This window comes from Peromyscus leucopus, chromosome 23 (genome assembly GCF_004664715.2).
Source record: "Peromyscus leucopus breed LL Stock chromosome 23, UCI_PerLeu_2.1, whole genome shotgun sequence".
In the NCBI taxonomy this organism is placed as follows: domain Eukaryota; kingdom Metazoa; phylum Chordata; class Mammalia; order Rodentia; family Cricetidae; genus Peromyscus; species Peromyscus leucopus.
The window spans coordinates 41,647,597-41,672,810 of record NC_051082.1 but is presented as its reverse complement, the minus strand read 5'-3'; the positions used below and the strand labels follow the sequence as shown (position 1 = coordinate 41,672,810).

The window sequence follows — 25,214 nt, the reverse complement described above, 5'->3', positions numbered from 1 at the left end:
GAGGCCAAGACAGAGGACTCCAGCAAGGCATGAACGGGTCTCACAACGCCAGCTTCAGGAACAAGGAAATGTGGGGCCCCCAGGCAAGTGTAGGAAGCTGTCTCCATGGAAGAGCTCTGTGTCAAGATGATGAGGACAGATGTGACTACACCCCCAAAGACACAGATGACACCAGAGCCCATCTGGAGCATCAGGTCCATCCACAGCTCTTCCTTACACATACACAGTGCAGGCAGAGAGAGGCCACAGGACTCATGGGAGGAAACCTAAAGGCCATGACCCTAAGTTCAAGGTCATAAGTTCATAGAAAACCTCAAGGTCACAACAGAAATCATCAAGGTCACAACTCAGGAAGAAATACCCAGACCTCATACAGCATAGGGGAAAGGTCACAGAAGGAAATGCCAAGGTCATGGGCCTAGGAAAGAATGTTCAAGGTCACAGAGCTAAAAGAAACATCAAGGCCACAAGAGGAAACTTCACAGTCAGAGGAAGAACCCTGACGGCCAGGGGTCAGGAGGAAGGCTCAAGGTCAAAAAGAATGCCCAAGGTCACAGAATCATAGGAGGAAGGTTCAAAGTCACAGAAAGAAGTATCAAGGTCATGGGCACAGAAGAAATCCCATGGTCATGACACAAAGCTCAAGGTGACAGGACAGACCACTCGAGGTCACAGTTCTGGAGAAACCCTCAAGGTCACAAGAGACCTCAAGGTCATGGAACCATCAAGATCACTGGTGAAACATCAAAGTAACAGATGAAAGCTTAGTCACTAGGTTCACAAGAAGAAAGTTAAGGTCACAGGAGGAAATTCCAAGGTCAAGAGAACTATCAAGGGAACCGGATGAAACAAGTTCACAGCAGGAAAACTGAAAGCTGAGGGACCCAATAAGCTCTGATGCTCAGCCCCCATACAGGTGGGCCTTGGGGAGGGGCAAGCATCGGCAAAAATGCTCCAACATGGCCAACATGCCGCAGTCTGTAGAGCACCCAGCAGGCCATTCACCCACCAAGGCAGCTCACTTGTGGGGGGATGGGGAGGACCCAGGGCCATTATCTATGGGATTGAGAGGGCACCATGAAACAGGCCCACAGGCCAGTCCTCAGGGCTCCCGAGCCTCCCAGCCCAGGGAATTTCCCATGAGCACCAGGCTTCTGGCTCCCCTGACTTAAGGGGCATAATGCTGAACCAAGTGGCTTCGCACAGAGCAGCCTAGAGTGCTAAGGCCTGGTGTGTGGCACGGCCCTCGAGCCTCTGAGCCATGCTGTTCGCCTGGAGAGTGTCCGACCAAAGCACGGTAAGGGTGAGCTGCTAGACTCCTAGACACTTCTCACGAGAATGCACGACAGCCTGTGGGCCACGGGGACCTCTGATGGTGACTGAGTCACAAGGCCACAGGCCACAGACTGCCCACGTAGACCCATCCACTGGCTGATGTTCACCAGCATCTGGCTCTGTCTGTAGAGGGTGTTGTCCTCACGATTGTAGGCAGCACAGTCCCCTCTGGTCTGTTCCCATTCCATTCAGGAGCCCGGGGCAGACAGCCTGTCATTTCTCCAGGTCTGAGTCTCCGATCCCCAAGTTTTCACACCCCCAAATCAACCACATGACAGGTCAGAGTGAGGGGATGGAGCGACTCCGGGAAGCAACTAGAAAAACAGGACCACAGAATGCCTCTGATGTGCATGAAGTTTGTTGATTTTTTTTTTTCTCCTTTTAGTTCAAAATAAAAAATATATATATAGCAGGCTCTCAGGTATATAAACTGATAATATTAAAAATACAAAGTTCACCTTTACAAAAACAAAACAAAACAAGGAAACCACGCACACACAATTCTGTTTAACAGTGAAGCCCAATGGCTTACCCCCAAATAATCTCAGCCACATCTCTGCACTGCCGTGGAAGCCATTTAGCAATGGGGGGCGGGGGAAGCCCCCAAGTGAATGACTCCCACATAGTCCTCTCATGTGACTTAAGCTAGAAGTTAACGCTAAAGGGGCCGAGGAACACAGGAAGCCAGAGGCGCATCAGAAATGATGTATAGGTAGGTATACCATGTTTATTTTAATACACCTCATTAGTTTGGCTAGGAAAAAATAACCGTCTCGCTGTCCCAACTTACAGCAGCCTCGTGCGTGTTATCGACGAAAATGTCATCCAAGAGATTTAAAAAAAAAAAAAGAAAAAGGAAAAAGGAAAAAGAAAAAAGCTAGGCAGAGAATAAAAAGAAAAAGCTTAATCACTTTATGGTGTAAAAAAAAAGGAAAAGAGAAAAAAAAAAGAAAAGGAAAAAGAAATTCCACGTAAGGCCGTCTGGAAGGTCTTAGGCAGACTCAAGCGAGGTGGTGGCTTCCAGGCCCATGAGCATCTCCCAGCTGTCAGCTTCCTTCCCTCGTGGACCCAGCGGGCAGCATCCCAGGCAGGCTCCGGGCGTCCTCGGTGAAAAGCACCTGTGCCCACGGGCAGAATCCAGGGCAGTGGCCACCATGGGTCCCCACTCAAGGGTCAGTCCTGCAGGACGGCCCTCCTGCCGCCCGCCCACCCCAGTCTTTGTTTCTTGTGGTGGGTTTTTATGTTGTTGTTGGGATTTTTTTTTGTTGTTTTGTTTTTAATTTTTTTTTGATTTTTTTTTGTTTTTTGTTTTTTTTGGGGTTTTTGTGTTTTTTTTTGTGGTTTTGTTTTCGCTCTCTGTGACAAGGAAGCTTTCTCACTGTCTCTCCGAGTGCTACAGTACTTGCTTTGATGTCACACTGAACAAACAGACACTGTCTCTTTGTCCTCGGACACAGTTTTTCACGGAGGAGAACAAAGACCGCACGCACATTGGCAATGAAGCACCATACATAGTATGTTCAGGAATGTCACACGCCACGTACATCCGTGTCCCGGGAGAGGGCAGCCGGCTCATCTCACCTCACGTCTGTGGGAAGAGAGGAAGAGTTGAGGGTTCCATCACAGACAGAAAACACCAAAGTCACTTGGCCCCACACAACTTACATCTTAAGATAGGAGTTTGACGTGTCATTTAAAAAAATAAGTAAATTTTCCACAGTTAAGAGTTGGGACTAGGCTGGTTGCATTTCTCAGAAGAACCCATGCTCCCATTGCACAGATGGAGAAACTAAGGCATAGAAAGTTTCTTTTGTCCTTTCCCTTATCTTTCTTTCTTCCAGCCTAAGGCTTGTGCTCGATGGAGGTATGGCAGACATTTTGGGCCATGAAGTAACTAGGAAAATAGATGCTGCCAGACACACTGTATGTGGGTCTCTGTGACTCAGCAGACCTATGTTTTGTGCGTGCGTGCGTGCGTGCGTGCGTGCGTGCGTGTGTGTGTGTGTGCGTGTGCGTGGCTGTTTTGTGGTTTGTGTGGACAAACGCTAGCTATCACAAAGCTCTGTAACGAGCCAATGATGCCTCCACTCACAGCCCGGAGACAGGTGGCCAGCAGGACACAGGCAGGCATGGGAACACCTGCCTCTCACTTGGAGAGGGTCTCTGTCAGCAGCACGCCCATCAGAGCCACATGGAACAACCCCAAGGGCCTGCTCGAGGAGACACATGCCCAAAGCAGGCATCCCCGGCCACACTCCTGTTGGGAGCCAGGTCTCTCAGACACCCTATCTCTGAGGACTCTCTTGCCCAGAATAACTGTTTGTCTTGGATGCCCCGAAGTCCCATGTGCCAGGAGGAAGGGCTCAGCCAGACAGGCTCCAGCTCTCTGGGCCAGACAAGCTGACACTCAGGACGGGCCTGGGAAATGACATGCCTCACCTACATTCCCTACACTTCCGGGGAAAAACAGCCGTCACAGGGTGGGTTTGGAACAAGCATTCCTGAGAGGCTCTCCGGCCCTTCTTTACCCAACCTGCCTCTTCCAGTGCGGTATTACGAGAGTGCTAGCAACCACCACGGGTCCTGAGAGTCCTTCTGAAGACAGAATCTACAGTACCAAACAGAAGGGACACCAATGACATCTGCTCTGGCTTCCCCTCCTCGTCTTACACAGATTGACTTCAACCTTCTTTCCCCCATGCTGCTACTGGTTACGAAAGTCAGCTGCCCTGTCCATGTAAAGCTCTTCAGCTCCACAAGCCTCACCTGTCACCTGTAAACGCCTCTCCTCTGTCAGTGCAGCGGGCAGCCTCTCCCCAGGTAACTCCAGCAGAACCAGAGGCCCCCCACCCCCACCCTTCCCGCCACAGGGCACTAGGGTGCCTGATCAATAATCAAGAGAAGGGCAAAAGCTGTAGCTGCGAGGAGACCCAGCCCAGCAGCCCCAGAAGCACACAGAGCCTTGAGCCAATCAGGGCCCACGGGAAGCTGATTCGCTGGTGTGATTGTGTGTCCCAGCCCTGCGAGGGAGTCCCCCAGCGCACCCGGCGGGCAGGGCCTACCTGGTCGGCCGCCTTAGATGGGTTTTAACCTTTTTCTTTTCCGCTTTTTACCTGATTCCCTACGCCTTCCTGTCAAGGAAAGGGCAGGGAAGGTGAGTGGCCTCCTGAGGGCCTGGGGTGGGAAGCCACAGCAATAAATACTAGAGGTGTTTATCTTTCAGAAAGAAAGCCCGATCCACCCTGGTGCATCGACACTTCCGGGTCTTTCTCTGCACCTGGATTGCCTGAAGGCTGGCAATGTACCGGTATGCTGGGCAGGATGAAGGTCAAGACCCGGGGCAGCAGGGCACAGTCTGAATCCAGTGTCTAACGTCCCACCGTGGCAGCCTGCAGGCACAGCTTACCTGACGCTAGCTCTGCAGGCCAGTGTGGACAGCTGGGAAATCAGGCCTGCTGCTTCACTCAGAGGAAGCAACTTTCCCATCACTCTGTGACATCCCTGAGGACCCACACACGAAAAGCTAGCAAACAGCGCTGGCCACTCACCCGTCTCCTCCTCCCGATGCTCTGGGTTCAGGTTGGAGGTCGCACATGCACACTCCAGGTGTTCCTCTAACCTCACCTGGACCTCTTTCAATTTTGGCTTCTTCCTGACATACTCCACTTTGGCCACCTGCCAAGGGAACAAAGCCAGCGTCAACGCCATGTGCCAGAGGGGGACCTGCCTGGCTCACCCCAAACTGGGACTCAGACTTCTAACCTCCCCAAGGCATCTTCCCTTTAGCTCAGGCCTGTTTCCATTCGAAATAAACCCTAAATGATGCTAGGCTTACAGCTGCCATCCCAGCACTCGGGAGCTCAGACGTTCAAGGTCAGCCTGGGCTACACAGCAAGGATGTGGCTCAGTTAGCGGAGTGCTTGCCTAGCATCCACAAAGTCCTGAGCTCCACCCCGAGCGCCATATAAACGGAATAGATGTGGTGGCACAAGCCTGTAATCCCAGGACTCAGGACATGGAGGCAAGAGGATCAAGAACTTAAGGCCATCTTTGGTGACATAGCGTGCTGCAACTTGGACTACGTGAGACTCCTAAGTGCCCAAAAGATCCAAAGGACATCAGCAAAGAAAGGGTGAACTGGGCACAGGGTGGTGGACCACAGTACTGCTCTGGCGTTTGTGGTGTTAGTGAAGAAAACGAAGCCTCGGACAGGGACAGCAGTTTGGCTACAAAGCTTGCTGAGGAAGGGGCCTCATTCAGGGAGTCATTGCCCTCTCAACCCAGGGTCCCTGGAGACACATCAACACAGCAGATACCAAAAGTTCATACTGGACTCTAGAATCCCAGGCAAATCCTTCCACGGTCCTGGCCAGATGCTGACCACTCCAGCCTGCCATCCTCAGGGCCGTCAGCTCCACACACACAGAGACACACATGTGAGTGGTGTACGCAGGCCCCACACTCCCCAACAAGACCATACAGCAGTTGCTTAATCCACCCCACCCCACCTCCCACCCCCGTCCCCATCAAGAACTGCACCAGGAGGCAGCCTCGGGTTACACCCTGCTCTATTCCAGCAGGCTCTATGGGGGACTTCAAGGCCACCTTCCTCAGGTTCCAGACACCAGCATTCATTAACCCTCCTGGCCAGCCAGCGAGGAGGCAGGATTGTCACCTCCATGGATAGAAAAGAAAACCCAGGCACAATAAGCCCTCTCCTGAGGTGACCTGGAGAGCATGGCTGGCAGCTTGTCCCAACCTCGATGCCACCTAGAACATGTGTCACCCTCCCAAGCCTGCATGCAATCAGCGCCAAATCTGTGTCCACCTCCCAGAACAGTCCTAAGGGATCTTTGCCTCCCATCTTACTATACACTGGGGAAACTGAGGCTATAATGGTGCTGAACCCACCCCAGGTGGCCTACAGCACCTACAGGTGGCAGCTCCTTGGGCATCCAATGGTGGGGACAATGCTTGGCCCACCCAGAGTGACTGAGAGTTTGGGGAGGGGACCGTTCTCTGCTGCTCTTCCAGGGTATTGAAGCTCAGGAGCCAAGAGGACCCAAGCAGGTGTCAGCCCTGCATCCAGTCCAAGCAGCTGCTTCAGAGCACTGGGGACCAGACTCGGCCAGACTCTGCTATGGCTACCACCTTGGCTACATTAATGGTTAACGTGGGTGCAAAGGGTGCCAGGTGCCCGGCGGGCGTATGAAGTAGTGTGGGTGCCTCAGGTGTGAACACCGTCTGCCAAGTATGAGCTCAGCGTGTAGGGCGTAGGGCCAGGGGTCAGGGGTCAAGGGCCAGCCCAGGAGGTTTCGCTACGTCAGGAGGTGGGAGGAGCCGCAAGAGAAGGAGCAGCAACCAGGGGCAGTGAGGGCTGGGGCATCTGAGGTGCAGTCCGGTTACGCTCTCCAGATACCTACAATCGGACCTGTGAGATGGGGGCCGTGGTCACACCCACCCAGGTGGCTCGAGCAAGGTCACCTCTGCAGAGGCACTCAGAAGTCCAGTGGGTATGGGGGAGCAGGCCTGGAATCCCACTCAGTAGGCTGAGGCAGGAGGATTGCTTCAAGTCCAGCCTGAGCTACATACTGAGTTCCAGGCCAGCCTGGCTACAGAGCAAGACAATGCATCAAAAAACCAAAAAAACAAAACAAATAAACAAGCAAAACACACAACATTAAAGAATCACCTAGACATGGGACAGGGCCACCCTACAGGAGCTAACTTCAACAGGAGTTCCTATTCATGGAAGGCTTCTTACTAAAAGGAGCCCCCAAGCTCTGTTCAGGAAGTCAGCATGTCCCGAGAGGTACTGCAGCCCCCAGTCCCTAAGCTCAGAAGTGTGGTCTCACACTCCACCCCAGGCAATGCAAGGGCAACCCCGTGTCCCTCCCTTAAAGAGCCCTGGGCAGGTCAGGGAGGAGGGAGTTCTCCCAAATGAAAAACACCAGCCAGTCCCCAGGGGAGCTGGAGGCAGAGGTACTGTAATGGACCCCTACCACAGTCCCCAGCCTCCAAAAGTGTCCACAGTCCTTGGTGATCCCACAAACTTCAAGACTGCCCGGCTAAACCCAGGCCTGAGGGAGACCCTGGCCACAGACCCCAGCAGGTGGGTGCTCTGCCCCTCCCACCACCGCCTCTATGGTGGGGACCAGGTAAGCTTCACAAGGCCCTGAACCCAGGTGTCGTCAGAAGGGCATTTGGCCTGGCCTTAGTTACAGTTCTCCACCCTGACCCACCCCTTAGTTTTTCCCCATGGGGCTGACACCAGCCAGACCCAGACCCTGGCTGCAGGGCAGGTACCCCTCTGAGCCTAGGGGTCCCCTGCATGAGGGGCAACTGATGAGCTGCTCCAGCTGGGGAGCCCCCTTTCTCCCAGACAGGCCCATGTTTACCAGACAAAAACAAACAGTGGTTTATGGGAGCACCTGCCTCGGGAATGCAAGGATTCCAGCCGGCTCTGCTACCTCGGTCTGGCCAGGAAATGGCTACATTTTTCCCGCCCAAAGAACATGTTACGAATACTAAATTTTCAAAACTGCCTCCGCGAAAGTACGAAAAGGAGATGGTAAAAAAAAAAAAAAAAATCCCAGGAGCCCCACCTGCTCCACAAGCAACCCACAGCTCCCTCAAGTTCAACCCGGAGTGTCACCCCGCCAGACTGCTCCCAAGCAAGCCTCGGGACAGTGTCGGCTATGATAAAAAGCCACTGCTGATTTTGAGTTGAACACAGAGCACAGTCCCTCCTGCAGGTCAGCTGCACGGACACCATTACAGCCTGACTTCATAGACGAGAAACTGAGCCAGGCGACAACCCGCCCAGGTCCCTCGGCAGTCAATTCTGCTTTCTAATAGCCTGGACTTCAAAGGAGCGGGGAGGCCCTGAGGCCACACAGCCCTAGAGACCAGGGGCCTTCACAGGCCAATCCTCTCACTTGACCAGAGGGTGTTGTGCTCTAGCTACCCAAGTGTTCCTCGGACTGAGGAGGGGAGCTGGCGCCAGGCCTCAAAGGCAGGAGGGCCTCTGCCCCACCTGGCCAAGGGCCCCACACACAGCGGTTGAAAGGAAGAGACCCCAGATATATAGACATCAAGCACACCTGGGGTGTCTTCTGCCATGCTGCCCCAGCCTCCTCAGACCCCAAAGCCCCTCACGAGAGGGGGAACCGTGAGACTTATTCCTTCAGAGCTAAAGCCAGCCTAGCCACCTTCTCTTGAAATCTTCGACGGAGCCCAGCTGGGACTTTCCCTAGAACATAGCTCCAGACCCCACCCAACCGAGACGGGGACACCTTCCTTCTAGAAGCCTGGAGTCTGACCCAGCAGAGCCCCGAGCACGAGACTGAGTAATGAACCTCCCTACACAGCTCAGCAGCCAGGTCAAACAATGGCTCCGAGCTGGCCTGACCCTCTGGCAGTCCCAAGCCCAACCCCTGAGCAGCCCTGTGCGACGGAGACAGGAGAGGCCTCACCTCTGTCCAGCCAAACACCACAGGTAGCTCCATGAGCCCGGCCTATGCTCCACTGTGCAGGTCCACAGAGCATCCTTCTCCAGCCTCCACAGCAGGGTCTGGAGAACACAGCAGGCACTTGGGGCCAGGCAGCACATGCTGAGGTGAGGGCCCAGGCTGCTCAGGTGGGAGGCTGGACTAGGAGTTCAAGGCCTGCCTAGGCTACAGAGTAAGTTCAAAGCCATCCTGAGTAACTTAGACCCTGTCTCACAACAAAAACTACAGAAAGCTGGGGTGTGCTCAGTGAGCTGCTAGCAGTGGGCTAGTGTAGAGCACCTGCCTAGAATCCCCCAGTGAGGGGCTGGGGTGTGCTCAGTGGTAGAGCAGCCTAGCCAGTGGGGGGGGGGGGGGGGAGCACCTGCCTAGAATCCCCAGTGAGGGTGGGTGTGCTCAGTGGTAGAGCACCTGCCTAGAATCCCCCAGTGAGGGCTGGGGTGTAGCTCAGTGGTAGAGCACCTGCCTAGAATCCCCCAGGGAGGGGCTGGGCTGTGGCTCAGTGGTAAATCTTTGCCTATCAGGAGAAGTCCTGGGTTTAATCTACAGCACAAGGAAGGGGAAACACCACACACACACACACACACACACATGCTGGAACCAGGGTTGATGGCACACATAACACAGAATCTATATGGCTGCTGTGAGCATCATCATCAGCCCCACCCTTGCTGAAATGACCCTGAGTCCCCACCCCTGGGTCTTTTGGGCCCATCTCCCTCCATCCAGGTCAGCACCAGCCTCCACCCCAAATGCTGCAGAGATGGCATCCACAATGGAGCTCCTGTTCCGCTGACCTTCTGTCCCTTCTGCCAGAGCCTACAGTATCTGGGGCCGGATGTCCCCTCCCAGCTCTGGGTGGGTGGCTAGTGGTGGTGTATGTGGGTGGGTGCTTAGGAAGGAGTATGGGAGAGCCTAGCCAGACCAGGACTAGACTGATCCCTTTCAACTGTCCAAGACCCTGCTGGGCAAATGAGCCCCATGGGGTAAAGGCACAGTCCCATACAGCACAGAGAAGGAGCAATCAATTCCAGTGGGAATGGACAGTCCGTGTCCCAGGAGCGGGAGACTGAAAAGTTCCAAGTCAAAACTCTTACACAATTCGCCACACCACCCACCCCTCGAGCATGTCTCCAGCATGGAAAAACTATTCCTAAACTCACATTGTCACAGCTCACTTCTGTGAGCCCACCACCAACTAGTCAAGGAGACTGAGGGGGTTACCTCAAGTTTAACACCAGCCTGGGCTACACAGTTCTAAGCTAGCCTAGACTACACAAGTCCATCATGGCAGGCAGGCAGGCAGGCAGGGAATGAAGTCAGACAGATGGATAAACAGACAGACCTGCCCTAGATCAAAGCTATCACCTGTACCCAAAGAACAAGATGGCAGCTTTCCAGACTCCTCAATATACCATCGGTGGGAACCCTGAGGCCCAAGGAAAGGCTGAGGCTGGTCCAGGTCACATGGGCTACCAGGGTGCTTGAGCCAGCCCTGGTAGCATGACTCTGTTGGTAGCCAACATCCTTTCTAACCTCTGAGGGTGGATAGCAAACCCAGAGAGCACCCCAGACAAGTCCATGGGACCCTGGGAAAAGCCCAGGGCTTTTGATGCTGTGTCCAATCCCGAAGATGCCTGCAATGGTGTGGAGTTTCCTCCGTCAAGGCCTGGAACTCTCAGGAGTCCAAACAGCAGCCATCAAAATAGGTGCCCAGATTGTGGGTCACAAATGAGCTACTGAATACAGGTCCTTACCAAGAGAGATGTTCTCCTGGCACACCTCCCTTCCCCCGGGCCGAGGGTCACAGATTGTTGGGGGTTGAGAATGGGGTCCGAAATCCTCATGCATCATTCTGGGGACCCTTCACCCAAGAAGAGTAGCCTGGCTACAGAAGCCTGGCTGTGTCAGAAGCAGGTGTCATCCTCAGAGACATTCTAGCCCCTCAGCTGTCTTAAGGGTCTTTAGTACCCACTCAGCCACCCAAACGGTCACACATTTAGCAAAAGGGCCTCAACCAGGTGGAATCAGTTTTCAGACTGCAGAGCAATCTAGAGCGATGGTGTGTGTGTGTGTGTGTGTGTGTGTGTGTGTGTGTGTGTGTGTGTCCACAATATGAGGAACTGTATTAAAGGTCAATGTTAGAAAGGTGGAGAACCACTGTCCTAAAGTGTCTGAAGGAACACAAAGGGTCCCAGCCTTGGCAACATAAACAACAGGCCTCCAACCATGTTCTTCTTAGACTCAGGCCCAAAGAGAAATTAAGCCCCTGGTGGCTAGAACCCTCCATCATCCCGCAAGAAGGCCAACAACTGACGCCCCAGGAGCACAAAGGGACACACAGCCTCAGAGGGGAACAGACCCAAGTTCCATGGTCGTCTATGCAAATAATGACCATGCATGCAAACTACCGAGCCCCAAACACACCTCCCATGGTGATGTGTGGCTATTTCCTCTGAGTTAAAACACTCCCTCCTGGAGGGAGCTAGTAAGACCCAGGAAGCTAATGAAATAAGCGCAGAAAGAGTCACAAGTACCCCATCCACACATACATATACAAGCAGTAACAACTGCAGCAGAGGGAAGACTCTGCGGGAGGAAGTTCTAGGGATGTGGCGTCATCACCAGTGCTAGGGCAGGCTTCCCTGTGCTACAGCTGCCTTTGAGTCCCCCACACTCCTGTAAGGAACCAAAACAACATCCTTGGCCCGGCACACCGGACTTGGGTAGACTACCGTCTTTGGTCGGCCATCAGTGCCCAACCCAGATGCTCCCCTATCTAGGGATAAAGAGACATTCGTTCACAACTCCTCCGTGACAGAAGCACACTGTGACCACTGAATGTCCCAGTCACTCCTGAAGGTTGCTGAAGCCAGCCTCCCCCACGCCACCCCCCACCTCATCCCCACCCCACCCCCACCTCATCCCCCCCCCCCCACCTCATCCCCACCCACCCCCACCCCCAGGCTTTGTACGGGAGCTGTGTGCTAACAACCGTAAGTCATATGCCCCGTCCTCCCCTCAAACCATCCCACCAGCCCAAGTGCATCTTGTCATGCCGATGCCCAGAGAGGGCAGGCTCACCTTGACGCTGCGGTGGTGGACCCTCGAGGGCTGGCACTTGACGCTGCTGGTGTTGCAACAGCCGGTGCAGCGTTTTACCTCCACGCACGGGGGCCAGATCAGAAAGTTGGCCGATGTGGGGTCCACCTGGCTCCGAGGTATCTCGTAAATGACCGTCCTGGTCTTGCAAACTGCAGGAATGGCTTCCTCTGCAAAGGCAAGAGCGCTGGGAATAAGGAGACCTAGGAGTCTACCAGCAGCGTACAAACATGACCTCCGATCTCCCTACCCAATCCAGAGGTGCCCGCCTAGGTTGCACCTGGGCAGGACTCGTCCCCGTGGCAGCCTCCAGTATGAAGGAACATACTGGTTGCCAACAGGCCCCTGAATGTACAGGGCTGAAACAGCAAAGCTACAGACATAGTTCAAGGCCAACCTGGGCAACGTAGGGGAGTCTTATCTCAAAGGTGAAGAAGGCTAGGAAAATGGCTTAGTGACATAACATTTGCCTAGAACCCCCCAACATCACTACTGTGAGGGGCTGGAGTGTGGCTCAGTGGTGGAGCCCCTGCCTAGAATCCCCCAGTGAGGGGCTGGGGTGTGGCTCAGTGGTAGAGCACCTGCCTAGAATCCCCCAGTGAGGGGCTGGGGTGTGGCTCAGTGGTAGAGGACCTGCCTAGAATCCTCCAGTGAGGGGCTGGGGTGTGGCTTAGTGGTAGAACACCTGCCTAGAATCCCCCAGTGAGGGGCTGGGGTGTGGCTCAGTGGTAGAGCACCTGCCTAGAATCCCCCAGTGAGGGCCTGGGGTGTGGCTCAGTGGTAGAGCCCCTCCCTAGCATGCACAAGGCTTTGGTTCCATCCCTGTACCCTCTCCTTGTTTTTGCCGTCTAAGAAGTGGGACAGCAGAGGAGTAGCTCAACCCCAGTCTCCACACAGCCCACAACTGGGGATCTGGTCATGAAAGCCAGCAAAACTCTACTTATTTGTCCCCCAAGGAGGAGGCAGCTATTTCCTGACCTGCACTAATCCCATAGGGTGAACACAGCCAGTCTGGGGCCATCTGCTTGCCAGGTGTGCACAGTAGACAAGAAATCCCCTCAGGACCCTGGGACACACACCCTTCTCCTCCTCAAGCAACCCCCATTAACCCCATTGAACCCTAGACCCCATTGGTCACTATACAATGGCTGCCTGGTAGTGTCCAGCTTTGGGACTAGCCAATGTGGGAAGAGGTGGCTGAGGTACGAGGAAGCCTCTGAGGCCTACCTACTGACGGTCCCTGCTGCCCTATCAACACTGAAGGGCTCCTCAACCCTAGAACCGGAGCTGGAAGGAGTAGAGGGACCAGGGTCTTCAGGGTAGACAAAACTCGGGCCAGCTAACCAGCAGGAGTGAACCTAACCTACGAGACACTAGGAATATGCACACCCACAGCTGCCAACACATCCCAGAGGAGCTACACAGGTGTTTACAGACTCCCTGGGGTGAGAAAGGAAGGCATGAATGAAGAAGATAGGGACCAGATTCCTCCCTGTCCTCGGGGGCCTGCATTGTCCTTCTGGATTATGAGTCCCTCCCACACAGAGGCCCCAAACACTAGGCTGGGCACACTGGGCAACTGGGCTTGGTTCTCTCACCACAGCCCTTGCTTGTAGAATCTTCCAAGTGAGTCCCATACCGAGGCCTCAGCTCCCTACATGGTTTGCCGTCAGTCCCCGCCCGCGCCCCCCCCCCCAGCTCAGTTGGGAATAGGGACTCTCTACAGTCCTAGCTAGATGACTGAGGCCTGGCTGGAAGCTCCCATCTATTCTCACCTCAGGAAAGTTCTCTGCTAGTCAGCAAGGCATGGATAAAAGCCATCATCTTACTGATAGCTAAATCTCAGAGAGAGGGGACCCATTTGCCCAGGATCCAAACTGTATGTAGACAGCATCCTTAGCTGAGCTGGGACTGGGTGGGTCACGCTTGCAACCCCACCCCAGGAAGAGAATGCATAGATCTTGAGAGAATCTAATTGTCCCCAGAATGAGGATCAAGTGGCACCCTAGGGACCAAGGTGAATGGGGAAGGGGCACACTCCAGGCTGCACCCAGCCCTGCAGCTGAAGCCCGGGAGCATGCTGGAGCTCCCATCAGGAACTGGAAATTAAGCTTGGCCACGTTTTCCAACGAAGCCTCCTTGCAGACAGGCCCTGACAAGACCGGGCACTTAAGGAATTTATAATGTTCCCCTCCTGGAAAAACTCCTGGCCCAGGCACAAGACTGCAGAAGGGCAGGCAGGAGACACTCTAGAGAGAAGAGGGCGGCCTCCACAGGGAGGGCAGGAGGCCAAGGGAGCCTTTGTTCGGTGGAGGAAGGCTAGGTGCCTGTGCCTATCCCTCTGAGTGAGCAGGGAGCTCCAGTGAGGACCAGCTCCCTTCCAGCTGCCTCATACCCTCCCATGCTTACCAATACTTCTCTTCCTGCGAATAGGCACAGGCCGCTTCTCGGGCACATGCTTAATGGTGTGGGACCCGTGGGCTCTCAGGCTTGTCTCCAGGCATCCTCAGCCCCTACAGGTAGAGAGAAGAAAATGGTAACCAGTGCCCACACCTACGTGCCGTACCCTTGGGACCTGAACAGCCGAGGCTGATACAGCAGCCTTCAGAGCACCAGGACACCGGGCAGTGGCTCAGTCCCCGAACCCAGACCCTCTACTCCCACATGGGGGGGTTTCCAATGTGCACCTCCAACCAACTCCCTCCTATCCCGTCAGTATGCGTGCCCCCAAAATGCAGCTCTCCTGTGGAAATGTGAGGTCCTTTCAGGAAGGCATTCAGGTACTCTCCCTGAAGCGATGTGACCTCCAAAGGGAACCCTTGGAGGTCAGCCCTGGGTCAGGCGGGTCCCAAAGACCACCCAGCCGGGCCCAGTTCTGGAGCAGTACCACTATCAGCTGCGGCAAAGATGGGAAGGGCGGCGGCCTCTCTCCTGCTGCTGTATGTACAGGGCCTCCCTCTTGTAAAGCAGGCTTTGATGAAGTGTCCTAACCTCTGAGGGGCATCGGAAGCTAACGCCAGACTGGGCTGCCCGCCAACCTCCACTGTTCCTGAAATAAGCCTGCTCCGAGGGCCAGAGGCCATGAGAAACAGCAAAGGGGTGCGGCCGCTAGTGGAATGGAGAGCCAGGCGTGCAGTCACAGGCCTGAGGCTAGAGTCCTGGGGGTCCCGGGAAAAGGCCTGCGGAAGGGAGTGGGGGGGAAAAGCCAGGGCTTGAAGGAGTGTTCATTCACACGCCGAGGGCCACCAGGTGTCCAGCAAAGATAGGGCTACCCTTACCCACAGAACGCAGGACAGAGTTAGGATCGGCCTGGGGAAACCACCCCCTGGGACACACTGCCCCCACATTCTTCCATTCCTGGGGACAGGAGGACATAGATAGAGCTCTGCCACATGCCGCGTAGACCGAGCAGCACCCCCAAGATAATCTATACCTGGCTTTCCCCAGACTATACCGTGCAGACGCCAAGCAAAGCCCCCCCCCACACACACACACACACACTCCTGCTTTTCCCCCAGGGACACTCTTCTTTCTCCCCTGGGTCCCACCAGTTAGTGACATTCCACCCAAATGGAGGGCCCTCCTAGTGGGCAATATAAACCCCACCAGGTACCACACCATCCACAAACCAACAGGAGACACGCCAGCCTCCTCCACCCTGAGATGTCTGCTACCCACACGTTTAAGACGAAAAGCAAAGACTCGCCTAAGGTGTGAATGTCAACGATGAATCCGAGCCCAAAAACTATTTAAAATGACTCAATGTTCCAATGGCACGGATTTTTTTTTTTTTTAAAAGACCCAAAATAAGATCAGAACTGCTCATGCAGTAAAAATTTCCCATCAACCAACTGTTACAGAGAAGTATCTCTTCACAAAAAAGTGACAGGACGAGTCACGACCTGGTGATGACCATCTTGCCATGGCCAATGGGCCGTCCACTCACGGGGCCTGGGAGAGTGGGCAGTGGTGCCAGCTACAGTCCTCTGATGCCAGGCTCGCCTCACCGTGCACACAGTAGGTGTCACGGGCTTAGCAGAGGCCAAGGCGCTCTACTCCAGAGATACTGAGCAAAACAAGGACAAGTCAGGCAGGCATGGGGTGAGCCCCTCACTCAGGAAGTGGATGAAGGAGGACCAAGAGTTCAAGGTCATCCCCACATACAAAGTAAATTCAAAGCCAGCCTGGGATACACAAGATCCAGTCTCTGAAAGATAAAAATAAATAAGTAAGTAAAAATTAAAAAAAAAAAAAAAGTAAAGACCAAAAGAAAAGCTGGGACCCTACAGGTCCACCCAGTGGCTCAACCCCCTGACTCAAGGTTTCCTGACTGAGCTTAATGCAGACAGAAACTCTGCCACAGAGACTGGCCATGGCTCCTACTCAGACAAGCCCAAGACAAGCCCAGATCAAGATAGGAGGTCGCGAGCCAGATGTGGTGGCCTAATAGGAGTTTCTGAAGTTCAAGGCCACCCTTCTCAGAAAACAAAACAACAACAAAACAAACAAATAAACAAACAGCGAGGGATGTAGCTCAGCTGGAAGAGAATCCAGAACACATAAGGCCCTGGGTTCTATCCCTAGCACGACACTGAATAAGTGTGGTGATGAATGCCTATAAACTTATCCCTATGGAAGTGGAGACAGGACATCCTTGGCAACGTAAGAGGCTTCAAGGGCAGCCTGGGCTATATGAGACCATATCTTTTAAAAAAGGAAAAGAAAAAGAAAAAAAAAAAACAGAAAACAGGTGGTCACAAGCCAATGGTTGACCCACTACCCACTATCAAGATGTACAACAGATGAGGTCTTTGGGAGCCTGAGGATGTTATCCTGTATGACACAGTGGAGCCCATCATGAATTAGCAGCTAAGTCCCTCTGAGGTCAACCAAGTCATCTCCCTTTGTCCTATGCAGATGTCTCAGTGACAATATCTGTCGGCTGGAGGAAGGACAGACAGAGTCCACTAGCCCTGTCCTGGCCACAGTGTTATGAGTAGCCTGGGATGGGATGTTTATGTATCAGTTACTCAATGACCCACGGGCGCCTGGCCAGCAGCTCTAGAGAACAAAGCTCCCGTTACACACACACACACACACACACACACACACACACACACACACACACGACCTGAACTCCTGAGCTGCAGTTCACAGCAAGGCTGCATGCCAGTCTCTAGACCCAAAAGCCACACTAAAAGGCCACTTGGAGCTCCTTGACTCAATCATGGAATGCTCTGGGCTCCGGGACATTCTTGGCAATGTCTTGCAGTCCTGCCACCTCTGGAGCTGGGCCACACAGCTAAGGAGCTGCAAGGTTGAGAGGAGATGCCTTCAGGGTTTCCCCATCTGGAAAATGGGGACGCCGCCAGCCCACCAGACCAGCCATGTGCCAATCACAAAGCTCCACCCACTTGGATGAAGAGTTGGCTGGGGAGCCTGGAACACCCCTAAGCCTTCCTCTGCTGCCTGCAAGCCTACATAGAGGGACATCAAGAACCCAGCTGGGGAGGCCACCGTGGCCAACATCCCAGTGAGGACCCCTTCCAGCTGACTCTGACCGCCACAGCTGTCTGCAGCCTTCTGCAGCAGCCTGAAGCCACAGAGCTCCTCACTTCAAGAAGGAACCAAGTGAGAACGAGGAGAGCCAACCAGCCACTCTGGTCCACAGACCAAAGACTAGACTCCAGTTAGTTTCCACGCCAGAACAGGGGATGGCCCAGCAGGGAGACATCATTTTGTGTTGGTGTCACAAAGGGGTCTCCTCCCGTCTTCAAGACTGGGAAACTAGGAGGGCAGGCCACACCCACACTTGGTACTCAGGAGACCCCCCCAAGTGTCTGACAGGTGGACTGAAGAGGGTGGATGTCCTAAATCCCCTGGGACACACACACACACACACACACACACACACACACACACACACACACACACACACACACCATTCTTACAGAAGCAATTTGAAACCTCCAGAGGGGCCGAACTGCTTTTTCTCTTCGGACCCTCCTGAGGAGGAGGCCTCAACCAGAAGCCTCCAGCCCCCCATTGGGCACATCAGCTTAACCTAACAGAAGCACGGTGCTAAAAGCATTAATGGTGGGGGGTGGAGGGAGGGAGGCGTGGCTGCAGAAAACAGCATAAGAATGGTCCCAGCAGAAAGTGAATGGCCCATTTCCCCCAGCATCCAGACAGCAGGAGGCCCGGCCCTGGCTTAAGCGTGGCAGGAAAGCAGTCCCTCAGTCTCCAAAGCCTTTGGGGACCAGCAAAAGCTCCGGGAGTATTTCCCCAGTGACCCAAGCCAAGTCCTCCACCCAGGCCTGCACATCAAGGCATCAGATCAAAACCCCCTGCCCCACTCTTAATCTCCAAGTGAAACCTTAGGCCTGCCACTCCTGATAAGGATCAGGCCAAGGATTTCCTGGGTCAAGAAACTACTGAAACGGGGCCGCCTTGTTAAAAAATGATTTTGGCATGCAAAAAAAAAAAACAGTTCAGTCCTCTCCACCACCATAATTAGGTACAAATTTCCAAATGGTTAGACCATGTGATTTTACTTAATTCTCTCACCACTCCCCCTTTCTGAAAAGTTTGCAAGGAGGGGAAATCATCACTTAGCATTCTTCACTTTAGCCGCCTCTAGTTCCTCCTGACAAACTCATCGGGCCCTTTTTTGTTGGTTTGTTTTAAGCTGGTAAATTTTATCCCGGTGTGTCAAAAAGAATACCCAGGCCAAGAGTTCATTTTGGAAAGGTTGTCACAAAAGACAGGAGACCTTGTCCTCCAGCACACAGAGAGCCTCTTCCACCGCCACCATGACCCTCTATTTTAGTCCTTGTCGATCCGAGCCTAATCCAACCCTACATCTACAAATTGTTTTCTACAGTGGCTTGGCTCTAGCCCGAGGCCCGGAGCCCCCAAAATAGCCCCAAGCGCAAATGTCCCAGGCGCGCCTTTTTTACAGGATGATGTTGAGAAAAACATCGGCCTCCTGTGGCCACCACAGGGACCCAGCCCCGGGCAATCAAGGCACCAGGGAGAGGAGTTTACAAAAGGCCCGGACCGACCAGCTCCACGAGCACTCTGGGGGCCCTCGCCAGGCGGAAGACCTGCTAGAGCCGCGCGCCCTAAGGGCGGGCTCCCGCGCTCCAGGGCCAGAGGCGGCCGTTGACCCGCACACCTGGCAGGGTCTTTCGGCACGCTCTAAAGCTGAACTTTCAGTGACACACCCGCTGCGATTCCCTTAAATGCAAAAACAACCCCCGGGCGAGCGGAGCGGCGCTCGGCTGCCGCTGGGAGAGAAAGTGGCGACTGCAGGAGAAACGCCTGACTCATACGCCTGGGCGTTTATGGCCGGCGAGTGGAGTCTGACCTTTCGGTGCGCTCCTGCGCAGCACCCGGCCCGGCCGAGCGCTGGGTACGGTTCCTCTCGCAGACTGCCCGCCCCGCCGCCCGCGCCCTTCCCGCAGCCAGGGGCAGGGGCGCGATTTACCTACGGAGTCTATCTCCAAGAGTCGCTGGAGGTCCCGGATGCTGTGGATCTGACTTCGAGCCAGCCGCTCGATCAGCTCTCGGGGTATCTCGGCTTCCTGCAAGCAGACCACACCGTCAGGACGCACCCAGGGGTTCCAGCCCGGCCCCAGGAGCCACGCAGAACCGCCCGACCCCGGCCAAGCCATAGAACCAAAGGCTCGGGTGGGGCTAGATGGGACCCCCCCCAAAGTCCTTCACCCCATTCCTGTTTGTCTGACCTTGGTTTTTTTTTAAAAAAAAAAAAAACAAACATCGCCTTGACATGTTCAGACAAAAAGCACCCGCGCTCTGGTCCTCCCCAGGGTGTCTGGGGGCAGCCAGGGGCCCGAGGAGTTTCTGGTTTAATAGCTAAATCCACACGTAAAAAGAGAGGGTCGAAATGCGTCACGGATCCATGTCTGGAGTCACAGCAGCCCCAACACTTTAATCTAGCCTGAGGGTTCAATTTCACTCCCGGGAATTCTGGGCCGAGCCCGCAGGGGAGAGGGTCTTCGCGCACCCCCACACGCACACGCCCGCGGTCGCCCCACCCGGCTCGGGCCCAGTCACGGCCCTAGCGCCGACTAGGACACCCAAATCCACCGGGGCTTAGAGAGTCTGCAGGGAATGCAAGGGGTTAAATATCCACCTCGCGCCTCTCCGGTCCCTGCCCAGACCACCCCCACTGTTGCAGCCTCCCCCACTCTCCCTCCCAGTTTTTTAAAGGGAGTCAGGGTCGCTGGGGGACTCAACCACGAAGTTCCCACGACAGGGGCTGTGGAAAGTCATTCATCACAGCAAACCTCCCGGGGACTGGGGGGTGGTAGCGGTGGGAGGGCGCGGGCGCCTGGCCCGGCCCCATCTGCCTCGCTCAGCCACCTGTAAGCAGGCCCTGGGCGGGCGGAGACTGCTCCAGCCCCGCGTCCGACTGGGCTTGGGGACCGGGAACTGGGGACTGCGGCTGGGCGCTGCCCACCCTGCCCAGTCCCGGGCTTCGGCCGCACCCTCCTCTACCTGCTTACTGCCCGCCCTAGTCCCCTCCCAGGGCACGGTCAGTTCACACACACACCCTTTCCCGCTGCCCGCACCCCGTTACTGCATTGTCCGCTGCGTTCGGGCTGCCCCTTCTGGAAAGGCACCCACAGCCCCCCGAAGTTTCTGCCCACTGGTTCACCTCGCGGCTCCCCCGTCCCTCTCCAAGGCGGAGCGACGCAACGCGCTGGAAACTCACCAGACACACTTGGGCATGGCAGAAAATAGAACCCAGTTGGGAATTTTTTTTTTTTTTAAATTACACCACCCTGGCAAAATCGAAATGCTCTTTGCAGAGCTTGAAACAGGTAGCCGAGGGGGGCGTGCGCGGAGGGAGCCAAGAAGGGACGGAGGCGCGGGGGTGGCACCCACCTCGGCCAGGGCATGGGCGAGGTATCCGCAGCCGAGGAGCAGCAGGCAAGCCCAGGTCCTCATCGCGTCCCGAGGCGCTGGAAGCTCGGCAGGGAGGCGAGGCCGCGGGGCGGGCGCTCCAGCCGGGCTCCTGTGGCGGCGAAATTCAGTACCATCCCTCAGGGAGCGCGGCCCGGAGGAGGGTGGCGCGGAGAGCAGGGAGCCTGCGGAGCGCGCCCGGCGCGAGCTGCGAGTGCAGAGCCAGCGAGGAGGAGGAGGAGGAACAGAGTCGCGCCGGGAGCCTCCTGGGCCGCCGGGTAGGGGGTGGGGACGGAAGGGGCGGAGGGCGGGGGCTGGGCTTCTTCCTTGGTGCGTTCCCCGTGCTGGCCGCCGCCGCGCTCGCTCCCCGTCGCTGGCTTTAGGAGCGACCCGGCCGGTAAATCCGCATATTTGCTGCCGTCAGCCCCGGGAGGGGACCACGGAGCGTGATTGCAGCTCCCGCCGCACCACCGATCACCTGTCTGGACGCTCGGCCCGGTACCGGCGGCCGCCTCGCTTCTCCCTGAAGGCTACGGGCAGCCCCGAGAGCCTGTCCCCGGGCCTTCCTCTCGCCGCTGCCGCCCCGGGCCGGGCACGGCGCGGCCCAGCACAGCGCGGCCCGGCGGCCTGCGTGCGCCCCTCCGCGGCGCGCCCTCGGCTACGGCGCGGCGCTCCGCCCTCCTCCCGCCGGGGCCGGGCAGCTCCCGCGGCCGCCGCCTGGCAGCAACCAACCCGCCCGGGGCCTCGCTGCACCGCTCGCACGGGCCGGAGGGCGGGCGGAGGGCCGAGCTGGCGTCGCTGCCGCCGCCGCAGCAGCAGCCGCGGGAAGACCAGAGAAGGAGGTGGAGAAGGAGAAGGAGCAGGCAGGCCGGGCTCCCGGAGTTGAGCGGGCTCCGCAGGACGCGCGTGTGGAGCCGGCCGGCGACAGGGAGGGGGTTATAGCGCCGCCACCGCGCCCCTCCCCCGCCCCCGCCCCCCGCCTCCCCCGGATTCCGGCCCGGGACCCGCACCTCGGAAGCGCGCAGGGGTCTCGCGGGCCAGATCGGGCCCGGCCGCCACCGCCACTGCAGTGGCCACACACGCGCTCACGCAGGCAGCTAAATCCATCCAAGCTCCGGGCCCGCGGCTCGGAGCCCACAGGCGCCGGGGCTCTCGGAGCGCCCCTCCCTCGAGCTTGCCCACCCTTCAGTGCCAGCTGCAATCCTGCGGCACCGGGCGGGGAGGGGAGGAGGCCGCTGCAGAAGCACGGCCGTCTCCGGCTCGCCTCTCTCTCGGGCCCCAGCGGCAGTAAAGGGCAGCGCCCAGAGCTGCTGCGCCAAAAAGGGCATGAGAGCCGGTCCGGCCCCCGCCCGGCACTCGGGCCGCTTCCCACCGTGCCGATCCAGGGCTCTAGCCTTCCCCTCTCCATAAAAGGAGGGGGAGTGAGTCTCTGCGGAGAGGCGGGGCGGGTTTAGGGGCGCGTCTAGGGCACTCACCTGACGGCTGCCACGCGCCCGCGCCCCTGAGCCAAAGCCTGGGACACCTGATTGAGGAACTTGCACTCTTGCGTGGAGGTGGAAACGAAGCCTGGGTCGGGGAGGAGGCTGCCGCCTGCCTCATCGCCACCTTGACACCCTGCACCCTCCAGATCCCTAGCCCCTGGCCGAAGGCCCAGCCGCACCCTGAACCCGGGGAGCTGAGGGGGTAGAAGGAAAGACAGAAAAAGAAGCCACGGGTGAGGAACTCCTGGGTTCTGTCTTGGGATCCAAGGGAGCGCAGAGCGCCACCTCCGGCCAAGTCATAGTACAGACCAGGTGGCGGGGAAGCGACACGCGGGCAGAAGTCTGATTAGGGTTGGACGGTTCTCACACAGCGAGAGACAGATTTCAGGTGGGAAGTGACCCGACGGCAAGGCCAAGCCTGTCGGCGCCTCGCCTTGCACCGGAGTTAGGGCATTTGTGGACCTTTCGAATCCCAAAGCTAGACAGCTAGGGCTCTGAAAACTATGAAGCGTTCCTTGGGTAGAGATGCAGTAGAGAATACCACCCGTCCAACTGACGCCTTATCGTGTGGATTAACCCGTGCACCCTGCCTCGGTCGCCCCCACCCCCATCTCCTTTGTCCCCAGACAAAGGCGCAGCCGGACAGGAGCCTTTCATCCCCAGCTCCCCCGGTTCGTGCATTTCAAAGGCCAAGTTGGAAGGGCCATGCTAGGGCGGTTCAACTAGCCCCCAAATACCTGGGGGGCGGGGGGTGGTCGAGCCTCCCCTGAGAATCGTTGGAACCCGCATCTACTATTTTTACACAGACTTCCATAGGCCTGTAGCCGCCCCCCCACACCGCCACGCCCCTGCCCTAACACCTAGGGTGCTCAGGAGATTAAGATGGCACCCCCTCTTGGCCTAACAAGGAAGTCTGGAAAACGTCGAGAAACTCCCCACCTCGAGGTCCTCGAAAGCCAAGGCCTTATTCGTGCTGGTGGAACTTTGTGCCGCTCTGGAGAGGGAGACTACCAAGACCCAACCGGACCTGGGTGGAATTCCTCACCTTCTTATGCCGAGAGTACTGCGCGTCCTGTCCTGCCAAGCCCTCGGGCTTCTCGCAGGCAGAGAGCACCAGAGGACACCTCTTTGCAGTTCGACGACCCGGTGTGACAGTGGGTATGGGAATCCAGGAAGAAGATCGGGTTGCATTGCGGAGGGGATGCCGCGCCCGTCCGGCCACCACCTCCGCATGGAGGCCGCGGGTTCCTGGGGACCCCGCCTATCGGTGCTTTTCTCTCCCTTTACTCTCTTGGCGCAGCAGGGGCGCCCAGCTGGAAATCAGAGCAGGGCGGGAGGAATTCTGAAGGCGCAAGGGGACTTTTGGGGCCAGAGGGAGGCTAGGCCTGGATGCATCGCCGGGGACGCGGGAGCTGCGGGGAGCTGGGTGCAGGCACTGCTCTAATCGCCGCCCGCTATTAAAAATAAAACCGCGACCCGTCGTCATAGCGACGGCAACAACAGCGGCCGCGCGAGGGTGGTAAGAGCTTGTGCAGCCCGGCGCCAGCCGCCTGAGGGGACTGGGGCACGCGCCCTTAAGCTCACAGGGTCCTCTGATGTGAGACAGCGACCCCTACCCCCTCACCCCCATGCTGTTCCTTCAGGTCCTCGGAAGACTCCTAAGAGATGGGATGCCTGGCCTCTGAAAACTGGGACTGGCTAAATCATGTGGTCAAGGGCCTAAAGGAGAACCAGCCGACTCAGACCACCACCACCACCCCCTGCTGCGGTTCCCCTTGGGGACCCGCTGCTCACTCGCCAGACCTCATTTTGGCCTCTGGAGGAGGAGCTGTGTGAGGGGGTGAGGTTTAGGTGTCAGGCTTCGAGAGAACACCAAAGAAACCAAGCCCAGCTGGCGGGGCTGCATGCGCTTGAGGCCACCGCACCTGTCCCGCCCGCGCCTCGGTGATCCTTTCTGGTGGGAGAGATCACGTGCTTCCCTCTGGCTGGGATTCGAGTTTCACTTCCAGCCGCTATTAGGCGGTTCACTCGGTTCACTGCAAACATTTGATAATGAGGCTAAATATACTTTAGAGTCGGAGGAGGTGTGGGCGGCTGCTGCCCTAGCCTGTAGGTGCGTCGCTCCAGGCTCCACGGGGCATCCCCGCCCCAGCAGCTGAGAACAACCCCCAAGCCTGGTGCCAGAGAAAGACCTGCACCCACCCCCAAATAATCCTGTCCAAACCAGGACAAACAGAGGCTGTGGGCACCTGATGTCAGCTGGAGGGGTCCCTGGAGGAAGAAGGCATCAGCAGCCCGGAGCTCGGAGTCTAGGGGAGGAGGTGGGGAGGGGCACCAGAAGTGCACCTGGCGATGACCAGGGATGTCCGGTCGCCCCCGGAGCGGATGCTTCCTGCCTGTCTCCAGCGCCCCCGGCGCCTGCCGCACGAAGTGTCCGCCCGCCCGTAATTAAAGTGTCAAGTGTTTCAGATAGCCCAAGAGAGGGGCTGAGCAGCTGAGGTGACCAGCTAACATCTAACCTTTGGTGGTGCCTTCTCCACCCAAGACCCAGAGCACACAGGGAGGGGTAGACACGACTTCGAAAGGGGGAAAACCATCCGACTGGACTAAGAAATCGCCCCATAGCCCAGCATCTTAAACGTGAAGCACTCCTTTTCACCAAACTCATCCATCTAGCCAGTGCCCTTCAGCTGCTTGGAACTCAATTATCCGTGCTCAATTATCACAGTCGTTGTTACTCGTTAGCTGCAAGGACCGATGCTGAGCCCTGATACTGATGCCGGTCTTTTGCCCTGTGAAATAATTTCACACAGCCACCCAGAGGTAGAGGGACTTAAGCCCCCTTCCAGTCTACAGA

The 25,214-nt window shown here is 56.6% G+C and overlaps 1 protein-coding gene across 3 annotated transcripts; it reads right to left on the bottom strand.

Moving 5' to 3' along the window:
• Positions 1-2,037: 2,037 nt before the first annotated feature.
• Positions 2,038-23,806, bottom strand: Pdgfa (platelet derived growth factor subunit A). 3 transcript variants are annotated; one of them, XM_037198460.1, is made up of 9 exons: positions 23,403-23,806; positions 21,887-22,551; positions 20,859-20,988; positions 19,426-19,531; positions 14,355-14,450; positions 11,928-12,115; positions 4,884-5,010; positions 4,398-4,466; positions 2,038-2,923 (listed from the first exon to the last, which is right to left on the bottom strand). In XM_037198460.1, the coding sequence occupies exons 2-8, from the start codon at positions 22,282-22,284 to the stop codon at positions 4,411-4,413; spliced, it is 1,101 nt and encodes a 366-aa protein (XP_037054355.1). In that variant the 5' UTR covers positions 22,285-22,551; positions 23,403-23,806; the 3' UTR covers positions 2,038-2,923; positions 4,398-4,410. The 3 variants fall into 3 exon arrangements, 1 of the variants encoding a protein (XP_037054355.1); XR_003733014.1 differs by lacking the exons at positions 21,887-22,551; positions 23,403-23,806 and having other exon boundaries at positions 14,355-14,458; positions 19,435-19,531; positions 20,859-21,094; XR_003733013.1 differs by lacking the exons at positions 4,398-4,466; positions 21,887-22,551; positions 23,403-23,806 and having other exon boundaries at positions 14,355-14,458; positions 19,435-19,531; positions 20,859-21,094.
• Between the last annotated feature and the right edge of the window lie 1,408 nt (positions 23,807-25,214).